The sequence below is a fragment of the Amblyraja radiata genome, chromosome 6, assembly GCF_010909765.2.
Source record: "Amblyraja radiata isolate CabotCenter1 chromosome 6, sAmbRad1.1.pri, whole genome shotgun sequence".
Classification (NCBI taxonomy): Eukaryota; Metazoa; Chordata; class Chondrichthyes; order Rajiformes; family Rajidae; genus Amblyraja; species Amblyraja radiata.
Genome location: NC_045961.1, coordinates 48,171,964 through 48,189,924, shown reverse-complemented (window position 1 = coordinate 48,189,924; position 17,961 = coordinate 48,171,964). Strand labels below are relative to the sequence as shown.

The window sequence follows — 17,961 nt, the reverse complement described above, 5'->3', positions numbered from 1 at the left end:
CCCTGGTGATTTATCGGCCTTTAATCCATTCAATTTACCCAACACCACTTCCCGACTAACCTGGATTTCACTCAGTTCCTCTATCTCCTTTGACCCGCGGTCCCCTGCTATTTCCGGCAGATTATTTATGTCTTCCTTAGTGAAGACGGAACCAAAGTAGTTATTCAATTGGTCCGCCATATCCTTGTTCCCCATGATCAACTCACCTGTTTCTGACTGCAAGGGACCTACATTTGTTTTAACTAATCTCTTTCTCTTCACATATCTATAAAAACTTTTGCAGTCAGTTTTTATGTTCCCTGCCAGTTTTATTTCATAATCTATTTTCCCTTTCCTAATAAAGCCCTTTGTCCTCCTCTGCTGGTCTCTGAATTTCTCCCAGTCCTCTGGTATGCTGCTTTTTCTGGCTAATTTGTACGCATCATCTTTTGCTTTGATACCATCCCTGATTTCCCTTGTTATCCACGGATGCACTACCTTCCCTGATTTATTCTTTTGCCAAACTGGGATGAACAATTTTTGTAGTTCATCCATGCAGTCTTTAAATACCTTCCATTGCATATCCACCGTCAACCCTTTTAGAACTAATTGCCAGTCAATCTTGGCCAATTCACATCTCATACCCTCAAAGTTACCTTTCTTTAAGTTCAGAACTGTTGTTTCTGAATTAACAATGTCACTCTCCATCCTAATGAAGAACTCAACCATATTATGGTCACTCTTGCCCAAGGGGGCACGCACAACAAGACTGCTAACTAACCCTTCCTCATTACTCAATACCCAGTCTAGAATAGCCTGCTCTCTTGTTGGTTCCTCTACATGTTGGTTTAGATAACTATCCCGCATACATTCCAAGAAATCCTCTTCCTCAGCACCCCTGCCAATTTGATTCACCCACAATCATGTCTCCTCTTAACCTTCCCCACTTCAGGGAAAACAAATCTAACCCCTCCAGTCTCCCCTCCTAACTGAAATACTCCATCCCAGGCAACAGGCCAGTTAATCTCTGCACCTTCGCCAGCACCATCGCATCTTTCCCAAAGTGTGACCAGAACTGAATGCAGTATTCCAGCTAAGTGATACACAGTGAAAAACAAATAAGCAAGACACAGATTAAGCCGAACACTGAGAAATGTGGGTGGATGGGGAAAATTTGTGCAATCGGAAAAGGTTAGAAAACGTCTAACGGAACACGGCAGAAATAGATACATAAAGAGCAGCCAGTTATGAACTTGGTATCGCCCAACTTTGGTATCGCCCAACTTAATTGCATTGAGTTGCTGTGTGTGTGTGTGTGTGTGTGTCTGAGTAATTGAAAAGAAGCTGAACCTTCAGAGATATTGGAAATCAGGTCGAGAACATACTCTGCATTAAAGAGCATTGTTGACAAGTAGTAAGTGGTCTGTCGTCCACCATGACTTTAGGCTTTCAAACTAAAACATATACAGTGCCCTCCATAATGTTTGGAGCAAAGACCCATCATTTATTTATTTGCCTTTGTACTCCACAATTTGAGATTTGTAATAGAAAACAATCACATGTGGTTAAAGTGCACATAGTCAAATTTTAATAAAGGCCATTTTTATACATTTTGGTTTCACCATGTAGAAATTACAGCAGTGTTTATACATAGTTCCCCCATTTCAGGGCACCATAATGTTTGGGACACAGCAATGTTATGTGAATGAAAATAGCCATGTTTAGTATTTTGCTGCATATCCTTTGCATGCAATGACTGCTTGAAGTCTGCGATTCATGGACATCATCATTTGCTGGGTGTCTTCTCTGGTGATTGCAGCCATCTTTAGCTTATGTTTGTTTTGGGCGCTAATCCCCTTCAGTTTTCTCTTCAGCATATAAAAGGTATGCTCAATTGGGTTCAGTTTGGGTGATTGACTTGGCCATTCAAGAATTGACCATTTTTTAGCTTTGAAAAACTCCTTTGTTGCTTTAACAGTATGTTTGGGATCATTGTCTTGCTGTAGAATGAACCGCCGGACAATGAGTTTTCAGGTGACAATGAGCAAATAGGAGGTGTGTCTATACACTTCAGAATTCATTATGCTACTACCATCAGCAAGAGTCAAGTCAAGAGAGTTTATTGTCATGTGTCCCAGATAGGACAATGAAAGTTGTATCATCAATGAAGATAAGCAGTTGTATCATCAATGAAGATAAGTGAGCCAGTACCTTAGGCAGCCATACATGCCCAGGCCATAATACCCCCACCACCGTGTTTCACAGATGAGGTAGTATGCTTTGGATCTCGGGCAGTTCCTTCTCTCTTCCATACTTTGCTCTTGCCATCACTCTGATACAAGTTAATTTTTGTCTCATCTGTCCACAACACCTTTTTCCAGAACTCTGGTTGCTCTTTTAAGTACTTCTTGGCAAACTGTAACCTGGCCATCCTATTTTTGCTGCTAACCAGTGGTTTGCATCTTGCAGTGTAGCCTCTGAATTCAGGGCCGGCCATAAGCCAATTGGACCAATTGCTCCCAATTGGGCCCCGCACCTAAGGGGGCCCTGCGCCGGAGTAATCTACTCTCGGCTCGGGTAGATCTACCCCGGGTGGAGGGGGGAGAGGGGTGGAGAAAGTAGAGGGGTGGAGAGGGAAGAAAGAGGTAGACAGGGAAGGGGGTATGAGGGGGAATGGAGGAGGGGGAGGTGGGTCGTTCTCTCACGGTCCTGGGGCAGCACTCCCGCCCCTCCAGTCGCCGTGCTTCACGCATATAGCCCCGGCTCCACCTCTCTCTCTCCCTGGGGAGACGCGGTGAACAATACAGGGAGGGCCGGGCCGGGGGTTGGAGCAGCGTTTAGAAACCTCGGCCTCAGCTCACACCCGTCCGCCCAGACCCCGGCATCCGCTCCTGTCGTCAGCCCTCTCCCTCCCTTCTCTCCTTCCCTTCCCTTCTCTCCTTCCCTCCCTCCCTCCCTCCCTCCTTCCTCTCTCTCTCTTCCCTTCTCTCCATCCCTCCCTCCCTTCTTTATCTACTTCTTTCTCTCCTTTCCTCCCTTCTTACTCCTTCTCTCCCTCCCTTCTTTCTCTCCCTCCCTTCTTTCTCTCCTTCCCGCCCTCCCTTCTTTCTCTCCTTCCCTCCCTCCCTTCTTTCTCTCCTTCCCTCCCTCCCTTCTTTCTCTCCTTCCCTCCCTCCCTTCTTTCTCTCCTTCCCTCCCTCCCTTCTTTCTCTACTTCCCTCCCTTCTCTCCTTCCCTCCATTCTCTCTCTTCCCTCCCACACGCGCACACACACACACAAACGGCCAAAGCGTAGGATGGGGCTGGAGCCCAAAATGTAATGCCTGGACTGTTTTTTTGCCAATGGTTATTGGTTTTCCAGGATCTAGTTAATTAAATAACTTTTTTTTTCATTTCACAGTCACTAAAACAAGTGGTATTGTAACTATGTACTTTTCATAGGTGATCTACACATTTTGTTTGTTACTTGTAGGCTTACATGTATGCAATTTTATATTAAATTGTAGCTTAGATCTGTTTGTGCCATGAACTCGCAAGCACTTTTTAAGCACACATTTTGATTACTTTCCATTCTACCATAGAGATATAAAGTCTATAATAGACTTTATTTATATTTCTACGATTCTACAGACCTTGGCTGGGAACCTGGGGCTCACCCAAATTGTTCCCAATTGGGCCACGCACCTCCTAAGGCCGGCCCTGTCTGTATTTCTGTTCATGAAGACTTCTGCGGACAGTGGTCATTGACAAATCCACACCTGGCTCCTGAAGAGCGTTTCTGATCTGTGGGGCAGGTGTTTGGGGATTTTTCTTTATTATAGAGGGAATTCTTCTGTCATCAGCTGTGGAGGCCTTCCTTGGCCTGCCAGTCCCTTTGCGACTAGTAAGTTCACCAGTGCTCTCTTCTTAATGATGTTCCAAACATTTGATTTTGTTAAGCCAAAGGTTTGGCTGTTTTATTCTTGTTTCTCAGTCTCATAATGGCTTCTTTGACTTTCATTGGCACAAATTTGGTCCTCATGTTGAAAAACAGCAATAAAAGTTTTCAAAGGTGATGGAAAGACTGGAGGAAAGACTAGGTGCTGAGAGCTCTCTTATACCTGCATTAAGGAGGCATTTAAACACACCTGAGCAATTACAAACACCTGTGAAGTCATGTGTCCCAAACATTATGGTGCCCTGAAAGTGGAACAGGAAAAACTGGTTCAAGTCCTAGCATCAAAGGTTAGATAGACTACATGCAGGGATATTTTGTCTAGCTGGGAAAGCTTCAACTAGGAGTTCAACCATTCAAGACAGAGGTGGATAATTTCTTCACCTCTTGAGTTCCTTAACCAAGAGGTGCAGTTTCTTACTACATTCAAAATTAATAAGACTTTTGAATATAAAGAGGATTGCGAGAGTTAGGGTTGATATATAAAAGAGCATCTGAGGTTAAAAATCAGCCAATTAAATGACAGAGCAGACATAATGGGCTGGAAAGCTTATTACTTGTTTATGTTCTATTCTATTACTGGTATCAAAGGGAAGATGCCAGCATGGATAGCAGGTTGGCTGGATGGCAGAAGGCAGAGATTGGCAATAAAAGGGGCTTTTTCTGGTTAGCTGCCAATGACTAGTGGAATTCTGCAGGGGTCAGTGCTGGGGCCGATACTCTTCACGTTTTATATTAATGATTTGGATGAGGGGATTGAAAGCCTCATGGCCCAGTTTGCAGATGATACCAAGGTAGGCAGAGGGGCAGGTAGTGTAGAGAAAGCAGGGAATCTGCAGAAGGACTTGGACAGGTTGGGAGAATGGGCAGAGAAGTGGAAAATGAAAAACAGCGTAGCAAAGTGTGGAGTCGTGCATTTTGGTAGTAGGAACAAAGGCATAGACTATTTTCTAAATGGTGAGAGAATATAGAAATCGGAGCTGCAAATTGACTTGGGAGTATTGGTGCAGGATTCCCAAAAAGTTAATTTGCAAGCCAAATCGGTAGTAAGGAAGGTAAACACAATGCTAGCATTTATTTCAAGAGGACTAGAATACAAAACATGAATGTAATGCTGAGGCACTATAGGCCTCTTTCAGGCCGTATTTGAAGTATTGTGAGCAATTTTGGGGCCCCACATCTGAGGAAGGATGTGCTGGCGTTGGAGAGGGTCCAGAGGAGGTTTACGAGAATGATCCCAGGATTGAATTAGTTAATATATGATGAATGTTTGATGGCATTGAGCCTCTACTTGCTGTAGTTTAGAAGGATGAAGGGGTACCTAACCTCATTGAAACTTACTGAATAGTGAAAGGCCTGGAGAGAGTGAATGTGAAGAGGATGTTTACACTAGTGGGAGAATCAGAGGTCATAGCCTAATTAAAGGACGAAAGGAAATGAGGACAGAAGGCTGTGGAGGCCAAGTCGATGGATATTTTTAAGACACATAGATAGATTCTTGATTACAGGGCTCGAAATTAGCGGTTGCCCGGGTGCCACTGACCACCCAAAGTGCCGCCGGGCAACCTAAACGCCGAGTCATTTTGCCCAGCCTGGCACGCAGATACTGGTTTGTACCGAAGATAGACACAAAAAACTGGAGTAACTCAGCGGGTCAGGCAGCATCTCTGGAGAAAAGGAACGTGATGTTTCTGGTCGGCGTCGGCTCTAATGCGTGGGAAAGATACTAGATGCGGGGTGACGGAGGGTCGGAGCGAATGACTGGCCCCGAACAGCAGCAGCAGCGGCGGCTCCATCTCCCGCCTCCCGTGATAAGGGCCGCTGCTGGCCACTACACCAGCGGCGCTTTCAAAACAAATCTTCTCGTACGCCGAGACCGGGAGGAGGGAGGGAGGCAGGGGGAGGCCCCCTTCCGCCGTCTGAAGCATCTGCACCGCTCGGACCCGCACCTTCCTGTTGGTTGGCGGAGGAGGGGAGGCGGTGGCGAGGAGATCTCAACTGTCTCCCCCTTTGGCGGCAACACTTGGTGATTGTCAGGGACCAGGGGTGGAAATCCCGGGGAGGGGGGGGGCACTTCCCCCCTGTTTTGAGAGGTCCCCACCCGAGAGCCCCCACCCACGCCCGGGGGTGGCCAGAGACGTCGGGAGTCAGACGGGAGCGGTGCCCCCAGGCCCACAGCCAGCGCAGAGAAGCAGCGCAAAACCCAGCTCAACTCTGCCTGACGCGCCAGGTTATCCCTGCCTGGATTTAAGGGAAATATGTCATCAGTCCAGGCATGACCAGGCGAGACAGGCAGCGTTGAGCTGCATTTAGCGCAATGTTCGATTGTCACTGTTTCCGTTGACACGTTATTACAGAATTCATTTTAAGGGCAAATCAATGCTCTTAATGTGGAGTATCAGTACTGTAGTTATTTAATGAGCAACATTCACAACTATACGTTGGATTTATCCAGGTTTTACTTCGACAGTCAGTCATACATCACAAATTTGGTCAGGAGATATTTCAGTTGAAATTTTAACGTTAATTCTGAAGTGGGAATGATGGAAAAAGCGGTTATCAACAATTTTTTTTAAATTTGTTGCTTACAAACTATCTCCATTGCTGTTCACAACGCATACATCTAATCTGAATATCCGGTAATGTGGTGTCTTGACACCTTTAAATATATTACCAAAAGAACATTTGCTGCATTTATGTCCTTTGGCCATCTCTTGTTAGTTAGTGTAATGTTTAACCTGTCAGATGGGTATAGTCAGTTTTAACAGCTATTATAAAATGCCTTTAGAAAATTCCTTACAACCTGTATATTTTGTTGTGGATAATTTATGTGGGAAGCGAGAGTGTTTCTGTACCAATAGCAATAACAACCCATGCTATGGCCATGTCATGACAATTTTCGGTCCTTCACAGAAAACATGCTTGCATCAATCTGTAGTGTGCATGGTTAAGCATATATATTATCATGGTCCAGGATTTATTGACACAAGTTGATCACAAGTTGTGGATAAATGTGAAGTTATCCACTTTTGTGGCAACAACCGGAAAGTAGACTATTAGGAAAAGGGGAGATGCAACGAGACCTGGGTGTCATGGTACACCAGTCATTGAAAGTAGGCATGCAGGTGCAGAAGGCAGTGAAGAAAGCGAATGGTAATTAGCATTCATAGCAAAAGGATTTGAGTATAGGAGCAGGGAGGTTCTACTGTAGTTGTACAAGGCCTTGGTGAGACCACACCTGGGAGTATTGCGTACAGTTTTGGTCTCCTAATCTGAGGAAGGACATTCTTGCCATAGAGGGAGTACAGAGAAGGTTCACCAGACTGATTCCTGGGATGTCAGGACTTTCATATGAAGAAAGACTGGATAGACTCGGCTTGTACTCGCTAGAAATTAGATGATTGAGGGGGGATCTTATAGAAACGTACAAAATTCTTAAGGGGTTGGACATGCTAGATGCAGGAAGATTGTTCCCGATGTTGGGGAAGTCCAGAACAAGGGGTCACAGTTTAAGGATAAAGGGGAAATCTTTTAGGACTGAGATGAGAAAAACATTTTTTACACAGAGAGTGGTGAATCTCTGGAATTCTCTGCCACAGAATGTAGTTGAGGTCAGTTCATTGGCTATATTTAAGAGGGAGTTAGATGTGGCCCTTGTGGCTAAAGGGATCAGGGGGTATGGAGAGAAAGCAGGTACAGGATACTGAGTTGGATGATCAGCCATGATCATATTGAATGGCGGTGCAGGTTCGAAGGGCCGAATGGCCTTCTCCTGCACCTATTTTCTATGTTTCTATACGCTGAATAATCCAACCACATTTTTGTTTGGAAGAGGAAAGAAATAATAAAAATTGCATTAATTGCAATGTGTAAAAAGAGTTGAGATACTGTATTATAATTTTGCATGTCATTGTGGTATATATCATGTTTTGATTGGTGAATATGTTTAGTTTGTGACTTTATTTGAAGCAGAAATAATATGTGAAAGCTTCATTGAGCATAATTCCGACTGATAACTACGCACTTCGTCCAAGCACATTATCGCACGCGTCATGCAAGCCATCTTAAATGACCACCTAAACTGTCATTTGGCAACCTAAAAAGCTGCCAAGGTTGCCCAGCTGGCAACAGGGAAAAAAAGAGAGCACTGGATTAGTATGGGTGTCAGGGGTTATGGGGAGGTGGCAGGAGAAGGGAGTCAGGAGGAAGAGATAGATCAGCCAGAGAGTAGATGAAGGGCCAATGGCCCAATGGCCTAATTCTGCTCCTATCAATTATGAACTTATGTATGTTATACAGGGAGAGTTCAACATCAAAGTAAAGGACCCCATTTGCCTTTTGAGTCAGCATGATTTATAGAAATACGGGAAAGTGGTAAAGGATTTGATATACTTTGCTGGGGAGACAAAGTAGCTGGGGATTGGGAAAGTGCTGTCTGGTGAGATAAAAGTAGCAACATATACCTGCACCAGTCACAAAAGAAAAATGTACTTATTTTTTAAATATTTACTGTTTAATAATGTTGAGGTTACACAACATTAATTTAGCATTAAGGAAATGCATGTATGATTTAATGTTTTACAGGCATTAGAGTCACAGCGGAAATGTAATCTCTTCCTTATTTTCAATCATGGATTATGTCTATAGCAGCGTTGAAGAAAGTAAAACTTTTTTTTTTTTAAATCAAATAAAACACATTGTACTATTTACTAGGTAGTGGTGTCCAGTCCAAGTTGATGCAAGAGAAACTATTAGAATTGGAATTTGAAATTAACCAGTTTCGAGCAGAAAATACTTCACTGGCTAAACTCCGAGATGATAAAGAGAAAGCAATGAAGGACCTTAGGTAAGTGCACTGTTCTTTTCAGTAGAAGGCATTTGGGCCATTTTATTTTCCTTGGCCGAAGTAATGACCTTTTGCCACGTCATATCAAAAGTTAATATAATAACACAAGTCTGCGTGCGCATCATGCAACACAGAGCACTATTTGACATCAGTTATAGTTTTCTCTTGCATATCTTTTGTAGAATTTTGCTAGTCACTCTTCGGTGTTTTTAATACTTTATTCCCTGTCTGGTATTTTCCTTTTAAAACAGGGATGCAACAATTATAGCCCCTTGAAATCTGAACACTGTTATTTTCATTTCCTGCAAATGAAAAATTTCAAAATATTTGAAGGCAAATCAAGAGAATCAGGAATGGTGTGTTATTTTGCAGGGAACATTTTGCTGAATTCTTGGAACCAGGAACCTCTTTAAAAAAAATATGTATGAAATCAGTATGATGTATTTACTGATGCCCAAGGCAGGCTGATTTACTACTCATTTTAGTCTTTTTGAAATTATTTTAATATTTACTAGACCAAGTGGGACCCGTTGGGTCCCGTCCCCTCAACGCGGGGGGGTGGGAGCAGCCTGCGGCGTCATGCACACACACACTAACCACCCTGCGCACACATACACACTAACCCACCCCCCCCTTGATATTATAATTAATATTAATTAATATTTAATTAAGAGAGAGACAGAAGGAACTGTAGATGCTGGTTTACCAAAAAAGACACTGTTGCAACTCAGTGCGTCAGACAGCATCTCTGGAAGACGTGGATAAGTGACATTTTGAATCAAGACCCTTCTTCATATTTAGTTAGATTTAAATCCCACAGATGCCTTAGAGGGATTTGAACACCTGGACTATCAAGCACATAGTTTACTGATCAGGAACATTGACCTGTGGAGTAAATCTGATAATTCCAATTTGGAAAATATCCAATGTTGAAATGTTGAGGTAAATTAGTGGCTTTGGCACGAAGTGACCATGGGGCACTTGGAATCCTCAGCGTCTAAGGTGGATGGTGCTGCAAGGTTTGTGGTATCAGAGATCAGTTCCCCATCTGCTTGCTTCCATTCACATTCTGGAACCTGGTCTATGGTTCTCTTCAAACTGATTTTCCATTCTTGGTTCTTGGTTTCTTGGTCCTCCAAAATATTCCAAATGGAATTTAAACTGGAGGTGGTGGAGGGAGGACTTAAGCCAGAAAGGGTTATTGGGAAGAGAGAGCTACTTTAAATTTAGTTGCATCTGGTTGGGTAACTATAGTAGGGTGGAGATTATTCCATGCTTTAATTGTGCGGGGGAAGTACGAATTGCTGTACACATCTGTCTTTGTAGCTGGGATCACAAATTGGATCGAATGCCCTCGTCTGCTCCTAATTGGTTTGGGTTTGGTGTAGATCTTGTAATCTATGTTTTATAATTGTTTGTTTTATAATTGTGACACAAATTCAAATTGAAGTCTGCAGACTGTTCATCTAAATATATTAAACCTGGGAGCTTTGTCTAACAGCAGTCAGGTTCTGGGGACCTTTACAAATGTAGTGTTGATGTCAAATGTATTATAATGGAGCAGGTCAATAAATTAACTCTCCCATTCCAAAACGGACCTTTTTGTCCCGGCCTGCTCCACTGTCAGTGTGAAGCCAAACGCAAATTGGAGGAACATCACCTTTTATTTCTCTTGGGCAGCTTACAACCCAGGATTTGAACGTTGATTTCTTTAATTTCAAGTATAGCTTTCATTCGTTCCTTTTCCCCCATCTGCTGCCCTTTCCACTCACACATTGCCCCCTACTGTGCAGGTGAGGCTAGAGAGGGAGAGGGAGGGGAGTAGAGGAGGAGGGGGTAGAGAGGGTGAGCAGGGTAGGGAGGGGGTAGAGAGGGAGTGGATTGCTAGGATAAGGAGGGGGATAGTGAGAGGGGCAGAGACGGAGGCGGTAGAGAGGGTGAGGGGGGTAGAGATGGAGGGGGTAGAGAGGGAGGGGAGGGGAGGGGGGAAGTGAGGGTGAGGGGGATAGAGAGGGTAGAGAGGGGGTGGAGAGAGGCAGAGGGGGTTAGAGAGAGGGAGGTAGAGTTGGGGGGAGGGGGTAAAGTTGGGGGGAGGGAGGGTAGAGAGGGAGGGAGGGTAGAGAGGGACGGGGTAGACGTTTGAACAACTCTCGCTACCCCCTCCTCTCCCTCAATCCCCCCCACACTCCCTCCTCAATTCCCCAGGATTTTTTTCCTCTCCACTCCCCCAATCCCTCCCTCACCTCTTTGAGTGGCGCCGATGGAGCTGGGCTTAACGGGTCCGAGCCGAGCGGAGGCGAGCGTACGTGGCCGAGCGTGTCCCAGCAGAGCCGAACTGGGCCGACGGGTCCCAGCGGGGCTGAACGGGTCCCAGCGGAGCCGAGCGTGTCCCAGCTGAGCTGAGCGGGGCCTAACGGGTTAGAGTGCTGGAGTTCCCCTCATAGGGGGGTAGAGAGGGAGGTGGGGGGGGTAGAGAGGGAGGGGGTAGAGAGGGTTCTGGGGAGCTTCTATTATCTTTAATCGTGTGAGCTGTGCCCCTTTTTTAACATAAATTTTCCAATCCGCCTTAAAAGGTGGGATGTACCATCCCTTAAAGTTGTCGTATTTTGAAGAACCCTCCCTGTTACCCCAACAGAACGTTTTATTAAAGGACGAGGAGAAACACTGTAAGGCATATATTTCAGTGGGATAGGGACCAGGGGAATCCCTCCCTTCCCATTTCTTGGCATTGCTGCGCAGACCCAGCAGGACTGATCAGTTGGAGTGAAACTGCGTATGCATGAGCTGCTTTAAGATTCCTCTCCCATGGTTCAGTTATCGGGGTCAGGGAACTGATAATAATGAATACTGTCCAGTACCAAGCTATGGCAAAAGTGCCTTTATTCGTGGATCGGTGCAGCTGTCTTCTTGCAGTTAGGGTTATGTACCCACCGAGGATGTCCTTCTACTTTAACGGCTGTTGGAGTGGTGAGAAGTACAGGGTATGGACCTCTCCAGCGGCCACCCAATTTCTTTCGATCCCAATTGCGTATCAGAACGTAATTGCCAGCCTGTAGCAGTCCTTCCTTAGGTGGTTCTTCTAAGGACCATTGTGCCTCTCGAACGCAAAATGCAAAACTGTGAATGCAAAACTGACTAAATCCATTAGTAATCGCATGTATGTCATCAATCGTTCATCCAAGGCATAGAGATCATAGGTTATCTCCACAACTTCTTCAGCCCCGCCAGGGAGTCCTGAGGGGCCTCCCATACATTACTTCAGCGGGGGTCAATTAAGTAGTAGAACGGGGAGTGGTACGCATAGCAAATAAAGCCATAGGCAAAACCTGGACCCAATTAAGCTTTGTCTCTTCAGTTAGTTTAGCAAGCTTGCTTTTTAAAATTTCATTAGCTCGCTCCACAATTCCTGCAGCTTGTGGATGATGTACACAGTTAAATTGTTGTCGAATGTTCAATTGCTTACACGTTTCGTCATTAACCTTAGCCGTAAAATGTGGCCCATTGTCTGAATTGATAATAGTAGGAAGTCCGAGTTGTGGCATAATATCACGTCGCAGAACAGCAACAGTAGACTGGGCCGTAGCATTAGTAGTAGGGATTGCTTCAACCCATCGACTGAAAAGAATAACTAAGCAATGTTTATAATAATACATTCTAGGTTAGTCAATAAACTCAATTTGAATGCACTGGAAAAGCCGATGCAGTACAGGCATACGTCCTGGTTCGGTCCGCACGGCTTTTCCAGGGTTGTGTCTCTGGCAAATCTGACACTGGGATACAATTTGTAATACTTCTTTTATCAAATGTGGGTGCCACCATGTGGCTTTACAGTTTTCTAACATTCCTCCCTTTCCATTACGTGTAAGGGAGTGTACATAATGCAACAAAATAGGCAATAAAACATGGTACGATAAGCAATCCATTTACTAAAGACGCCTACAATAACTAACACATATTTATAAAACTGACATCTTGGATGGTTGGCATTGATTTTTCTGAGGGAGACTTGTCTTTTTCTGTGCTTTTAGTCAGCCTCATCATTTTAGGTACCACCCTTGGATGTGCACCCTTGGGACATTTCCTTAGCTTCTTGGCAATTTGTTTTGGCAACATAAGGGGTTGTAACAGGTATCAATTGCTGGTGAGAAGTCTGTGTTCCTGCTGAAGTCAAGAATCCCCTGTTTTTCCACAACTGACCAAAGTCCCAGATCACTCCAAAGGTATATCTGAAATCAGTATAAATGTTGATTCCCAAGTCCTTCCCTAAGATGCAAGCTCTTATCAGGGCAAACAGCACTGCTTGTTTTGTAGAGAATGATGTTTCAAAGGTCGCTGCCTCCACATTATTGCCATCCTGATCTATAATTGACTATAGCTCTGCATTCAATACGGTCATCCCCACCAAGCTCACCACCAAACTCCACCAGCTAGGCCTCAGCTCACCGATATGCGCTTGGATCCTGAACTTTCTCACGGAGCGACCGCAGGCAGTGAGACTGGGCCCGCACCTGTCCTCCACCATCACCCTGAGCACCGGCACACCACAGGGTTGTGTACTAAGCCCCATGCTCTACTCCCTCTTCACTCACGACTGTGTCCCTGCATTCGACACCAACACCATCGTGAAGTTTGCAGACGACACAACAGTGATTGGGCTGATCACCAACGGTGATGAAACAAAATACAGAGCGGAGGTGCGGAACCTGGCGGACTGGTGCGCCAATAACAACTTGGCACTAAACACCTCCAAGACCAAGGAGCTGATTATTGACTTCAGGAGGTCCCATTCTGGAGAATACGCCCCAATCTCCATTTATGGGGAAAGTGTGGAGAGAGTGTCCAGCTTTAAGTTTCTGGGCACTCACATTTCAGAAGACCTCACATGGTCCACAAACACCACCACGCTGGTCAAGAAGGCACAGCAACGACTGTTCTTCCTGAGGACATTAAAAAAGACTGGTCTGCCCCAACAGCTGCTGACAACGTTCTACCGCTGCACCACAGAGAGCATACTAACGTATGGCATCTCTGTGTGGTATCTCAGCTGCACGGAGGCGGAGAGGAGAGCTCTTCAGCGCGTCGTCAACAGAGCGCAGAGGATCATCGGGACAGAGCTACCAGCCTTGGAGGGCATCTACCACACGCGGTGCCTCAGGAAGGCCCTCAGCATCCATAAGGACTCATCACACCCTGCCACGGTCTGTTTCAACTACTTCCCTCCGGCAGACGTTACAAGGCCTTCTACGCCCGAACCTCCAGACTCAGGAACAGTTTCATCCCAAGAGCTATAGCGGCTCTGAACCGGCCCTAATGAGTGCCCCCCCCACCCACCCCCTTTGGACAGTCTCCCTCAGATGGTCACGTCAATCAATTCAGCTTGTTTATTTATGTATTGTATTTATTTACCTTTCTTGTACATCAGTGGAGCTGCACACTAAATCTCGTTGCACTGACGTGCAATGACAATAAAAGATATATTATTATTATTATTATTATTACTTATCCTGAAAGTTTTTCACCTAGAGATCCAGTTGATGCACTCCCATCTATATACATAGTTAAGACAGGGTTTGTCATGGAAATATCTGTCAAATCTTCCTGAACACAGGTATCTTCTTTAATCACAAATGGGCAGTCGTGCCCTGACTCAGCTTGTTCACTCGCAGCGCGCAGATCCATGACGGCAGTACGCAGATCCATTGTGACGTCATCAGCCAAAGCCATCCGGTTTTATTTTCAAATTTTGATTAATAACTCAAGAAATAAAGCATGAATTTTTCAGATAAGACTATTTCAGATTCCAGGGGATAAATCTCTACCGGAATATGTAAAAAAATTACCGTTAGCACATCGTATTTTCGATGTGCTAAAGGTAAGATGTGATCTCACACACGCACACACGCGATCAGAGTTTTAATAGTTACTAGACCAAGGGGCACCCGTTGGGTCCCGTCCCCTCAACGCGCGGTTGCGGTGAGGAGCGGCCTGCGGCGTCACACACACTAACCACCCCCGCACACACACACACACTAACCACCACCCCCCCGCCCCCCCCCCGGAGAAGGGGGGAGAGAGAGAGCGGAGGAGAGAAGGGGGGGAGAGGGGAGAGGAGAAGGGTGAGGGGAGGGGGGAGATAGGGAGAGGGTGGAGGGGGAGAGAGGGAGGGGAGGGGGGATAGAGGGGGGCGGCAGGAGTGGAGAGGGGGGAGAGAAGGGGAGGAGAAGGGGGGAGAGAGAGAGCGGAGGAGAGAGGGGGAGAGGGGAGAGGAGAAGGGTGAGGGGAGAGAGAGGAGGGGGGAGATAAGGAGAGGGTGGAGGGGGGGATAGAGGGGGGGCGGCAGAAGTGGAGAGGGGGGGAGAGATGGGAGAGGGGCAGAAAGACAGAGCGGGGAGGGAGTGGAGGGGGAGAGGAGATCAGGAGAGGAGGAGGAGGGGAGCAGCGGGCAGCAGGGGGGGGAGTGGGCTTCATCTAAAGGACTGTGAGTTGGGCGGAGGGGGGTGACGTCACTAGCAGCGCATGGAACACAGCGCAGGCCGCGCGCAGCAGATCCATTGTGACGTCATCAGCGAGACCCTTGTTTATTTTCAACGTTTTAACGGATTTGTGGACATTTTCATAGATAACTCGCGAAATAAAGCATGAATTTTTCAGATAAGGCATATTGGACTCCAGGAGGAAAATCCCCACCGGATTATGTAAAAAAATTACCGTTTGCTCATCATTTTTTTGCGAAGATGTGATTATACACAAACAAATAAATACACACACATACATCCAGGATCAGAGTTTTATAATTATTGATATGGATATGGATACATAATAATATAGATCAATAAATAGATGCCATTGGCATATCAACTTGTTTTTGTTCATGTTTATGTGAGGGTACTTCACTTTTGAAACAGAGCTCAGTTGCTTCAAAAATCTAGAAAAACAATTACAAGTTTAGTCTTTCTGATTAGCTTTAACAATTCTAATTGGAACTGCCTTTAATTTGTTAAATTCTGAGCATGTCTAATTTCCAATCAAAATCTTGTTACAACCAATTGAGTCTGCTGAATGCGAATAGTGTTCGCATTAATAATTCGTCAATCGCCTTGTATCCCACTAACATGGAGAAACTTAGAAATAATGAACTGGAGATGCTGGTTTACAAACAAAAGTGCTTGAGTAACTTAGCAGGTCAGGCGGCATCTCAGGAGAACATGGGTAGTTAACGTTTCGGATTGGGACCGATCTTCAGGAGAACGCGTTATGTAGAACTTCCTGTATTTTCCACCAGATTAAAAAAAAATATTCATTCTGATGTCATTTTATTTTGTCATCTTTGCCACCTATATTTGTTATTTTATATATTGTTAGCCATGGCTTGAATAAGTTGCTTTTAAATATTTAATAATTTTAAACTTAAATTTGTTTTGCTTTCTAGGAATCTGCTTTCTACTTAAATCTTCTAGAATTAAATTCTATCGTGATCCAGATTTAAAATGGCATAATCTGGCTAACTAATTGGCAACAATGTTCAGAGAGAGATTGGATTGACTAATGTTTCTGCAGTTACTGTGCTTATCAATTTTGACGGTTGTTACATGTAATGTTGTTGAAGACAAAGTAATTGCTAAAAATATCTTTTAATTTGTAGTAAAGAAATTGCAGACTTTGAACGTAAGAAAGCTGAGGAGCTGACTCAGTTGGAAGAACACAAAAAAGAAGAATTAAAACGACTACAAAAAGAGCGAATGGTTTTTGAAAAGTACGCTGCAGCAGCAAGAGCTATTCCTGACAAAAAGGAAAGAGAAGAGATAAAGGTGATGTATTTCTTTTGGAATTTGAACCCGCTGCCCCCGCCCCCCTTTTTTCCAAATGCTGATACACTTTTCAAAATAATAACATAATACTTGCTATACACACTACATTGCCATGTTGGAAGGATAGTATGTCCTGCATAAATATCATCCATAAATCAAGAACAAAATGTTGTTGAAAATGACCGTACATGGTGGTAGAGACGGGAGGGAAGGTAGAGAGGGAGGGGGTGTGAGAGGGAGTGTAGACGTTTCAACAACTTTCCCTACCCCCTTCTCACCCTCATATTTTACAATTTTACAATTATATGGTTGATGTCAAAATAAGGATGAACACAGTGTTGGAGACGGAATCAGTCTGAGGAAGGGTCCCGATGTCACCTATCCATGTTCTCCAGCAATGCCAGCACTTTTTGTCCCTTTGTGTATTAACCATCATCTGCAGTTCTTTGTTTCATCTGTATACAATAATAATACCATAGATAGACAAAAAATGCTGGAGTAATTCAACGGGTGAGGCAGCATCTCTAGAGAAATGGAATAGTTGACGTTTTGGGTCCCTTCTTCAGTCAGAGCTACCTCATACCTGATAATACCGTTCTATGTTATAGTGGACAATCGGCAATAACTGACGTCATTACCCATCTGGTCTGTGTTATAATGGATATAAACTTATTTTATTGAGCCACAAACTGCAGATGCGGGAATATTGAGCAAAAATAGTGCTGAAGGAACTCATCAGGCCAGGCAGCATCTGTGGAGGGAATCAACAGATGTTTCAGGTCGGGGCCCTTCGTCAGACTGATGGAGAAGGGGGGGAGACAGCTGGAAAAAGGTGTAGGCAGACCAAAGCCTGGCAAGTGATAAATGGATACAGGTGATGAAAGGACAAGTGAATTGTTCGGAGGGGAATAGACCAGGGTGAATGGGGTAGTGGAAGAAATGTGTGCGCATTGGGGTGGGGCAGGGGCAAGAGAAAAAGAGAGAGGTAGGGGAGGGATTACTTGTATGGAGAATTGTGTTCACACCATTTGGTTTGTTAGCTACCCAGGTGGAATATGAGATGCTATTTTTCCAGTCTGCGTGTGGCCTCATCCTGGCAATGGTGGAAGTCAAGGACAGAAATTAGAGTGAGAAGCAGAGTTTAAATAGTTATCAACCTAGAACTTGGCAGACCCAGCAACCCAGCAGGCCTTGGCAGGCAGAGTACGTGTCTGAGAAGATTACTGAGAGTCGGTATGTCACGGACGACTCTCTAACTTCTACAGGTGCACAGTAGAGAGCATGCTTGGTTCGACAACTTAAGCGTCCAGGAGCGGAAAAGGCTGAAAAAAGTTGTAAACACTGCCCAGTCCATCCGGCTCTGACCTCCCTACCATCGAGGGGATCTATCGCAG

At 44.9% G+C, this 17,961-nt stretch overlaps 1 protein-coding gene across 4 annotated transcripts in view; it reads left to right on the top strand.

The window, feature by feature from the left end:
* Positions 1 to 17,961, top strand: part of cenpj (centromere protein J) — a 68,926-nt gene that overhangs the window by 33,204 nt on the left and 17,761 nt on the right. For all 4 annotated transcript variants that reach the window (XM_033022720.1, XM_033022721.1, XM_033022722.1 and 1 more), the window contains 2 exons: positions 8,627 to 8,759; positions 16,402 to 16,567. In XM_033022720.1, coding sequence (XP_032878611.1) covers positions 8,627 to 8,759; positions 16,402 to 16,567 — 299 coding nt within the window. The remainder of the gene's footprint in view (positions 1 to 8,626; positions 8,760 to 16,401; positions 16,568 to 17,961) is intronic.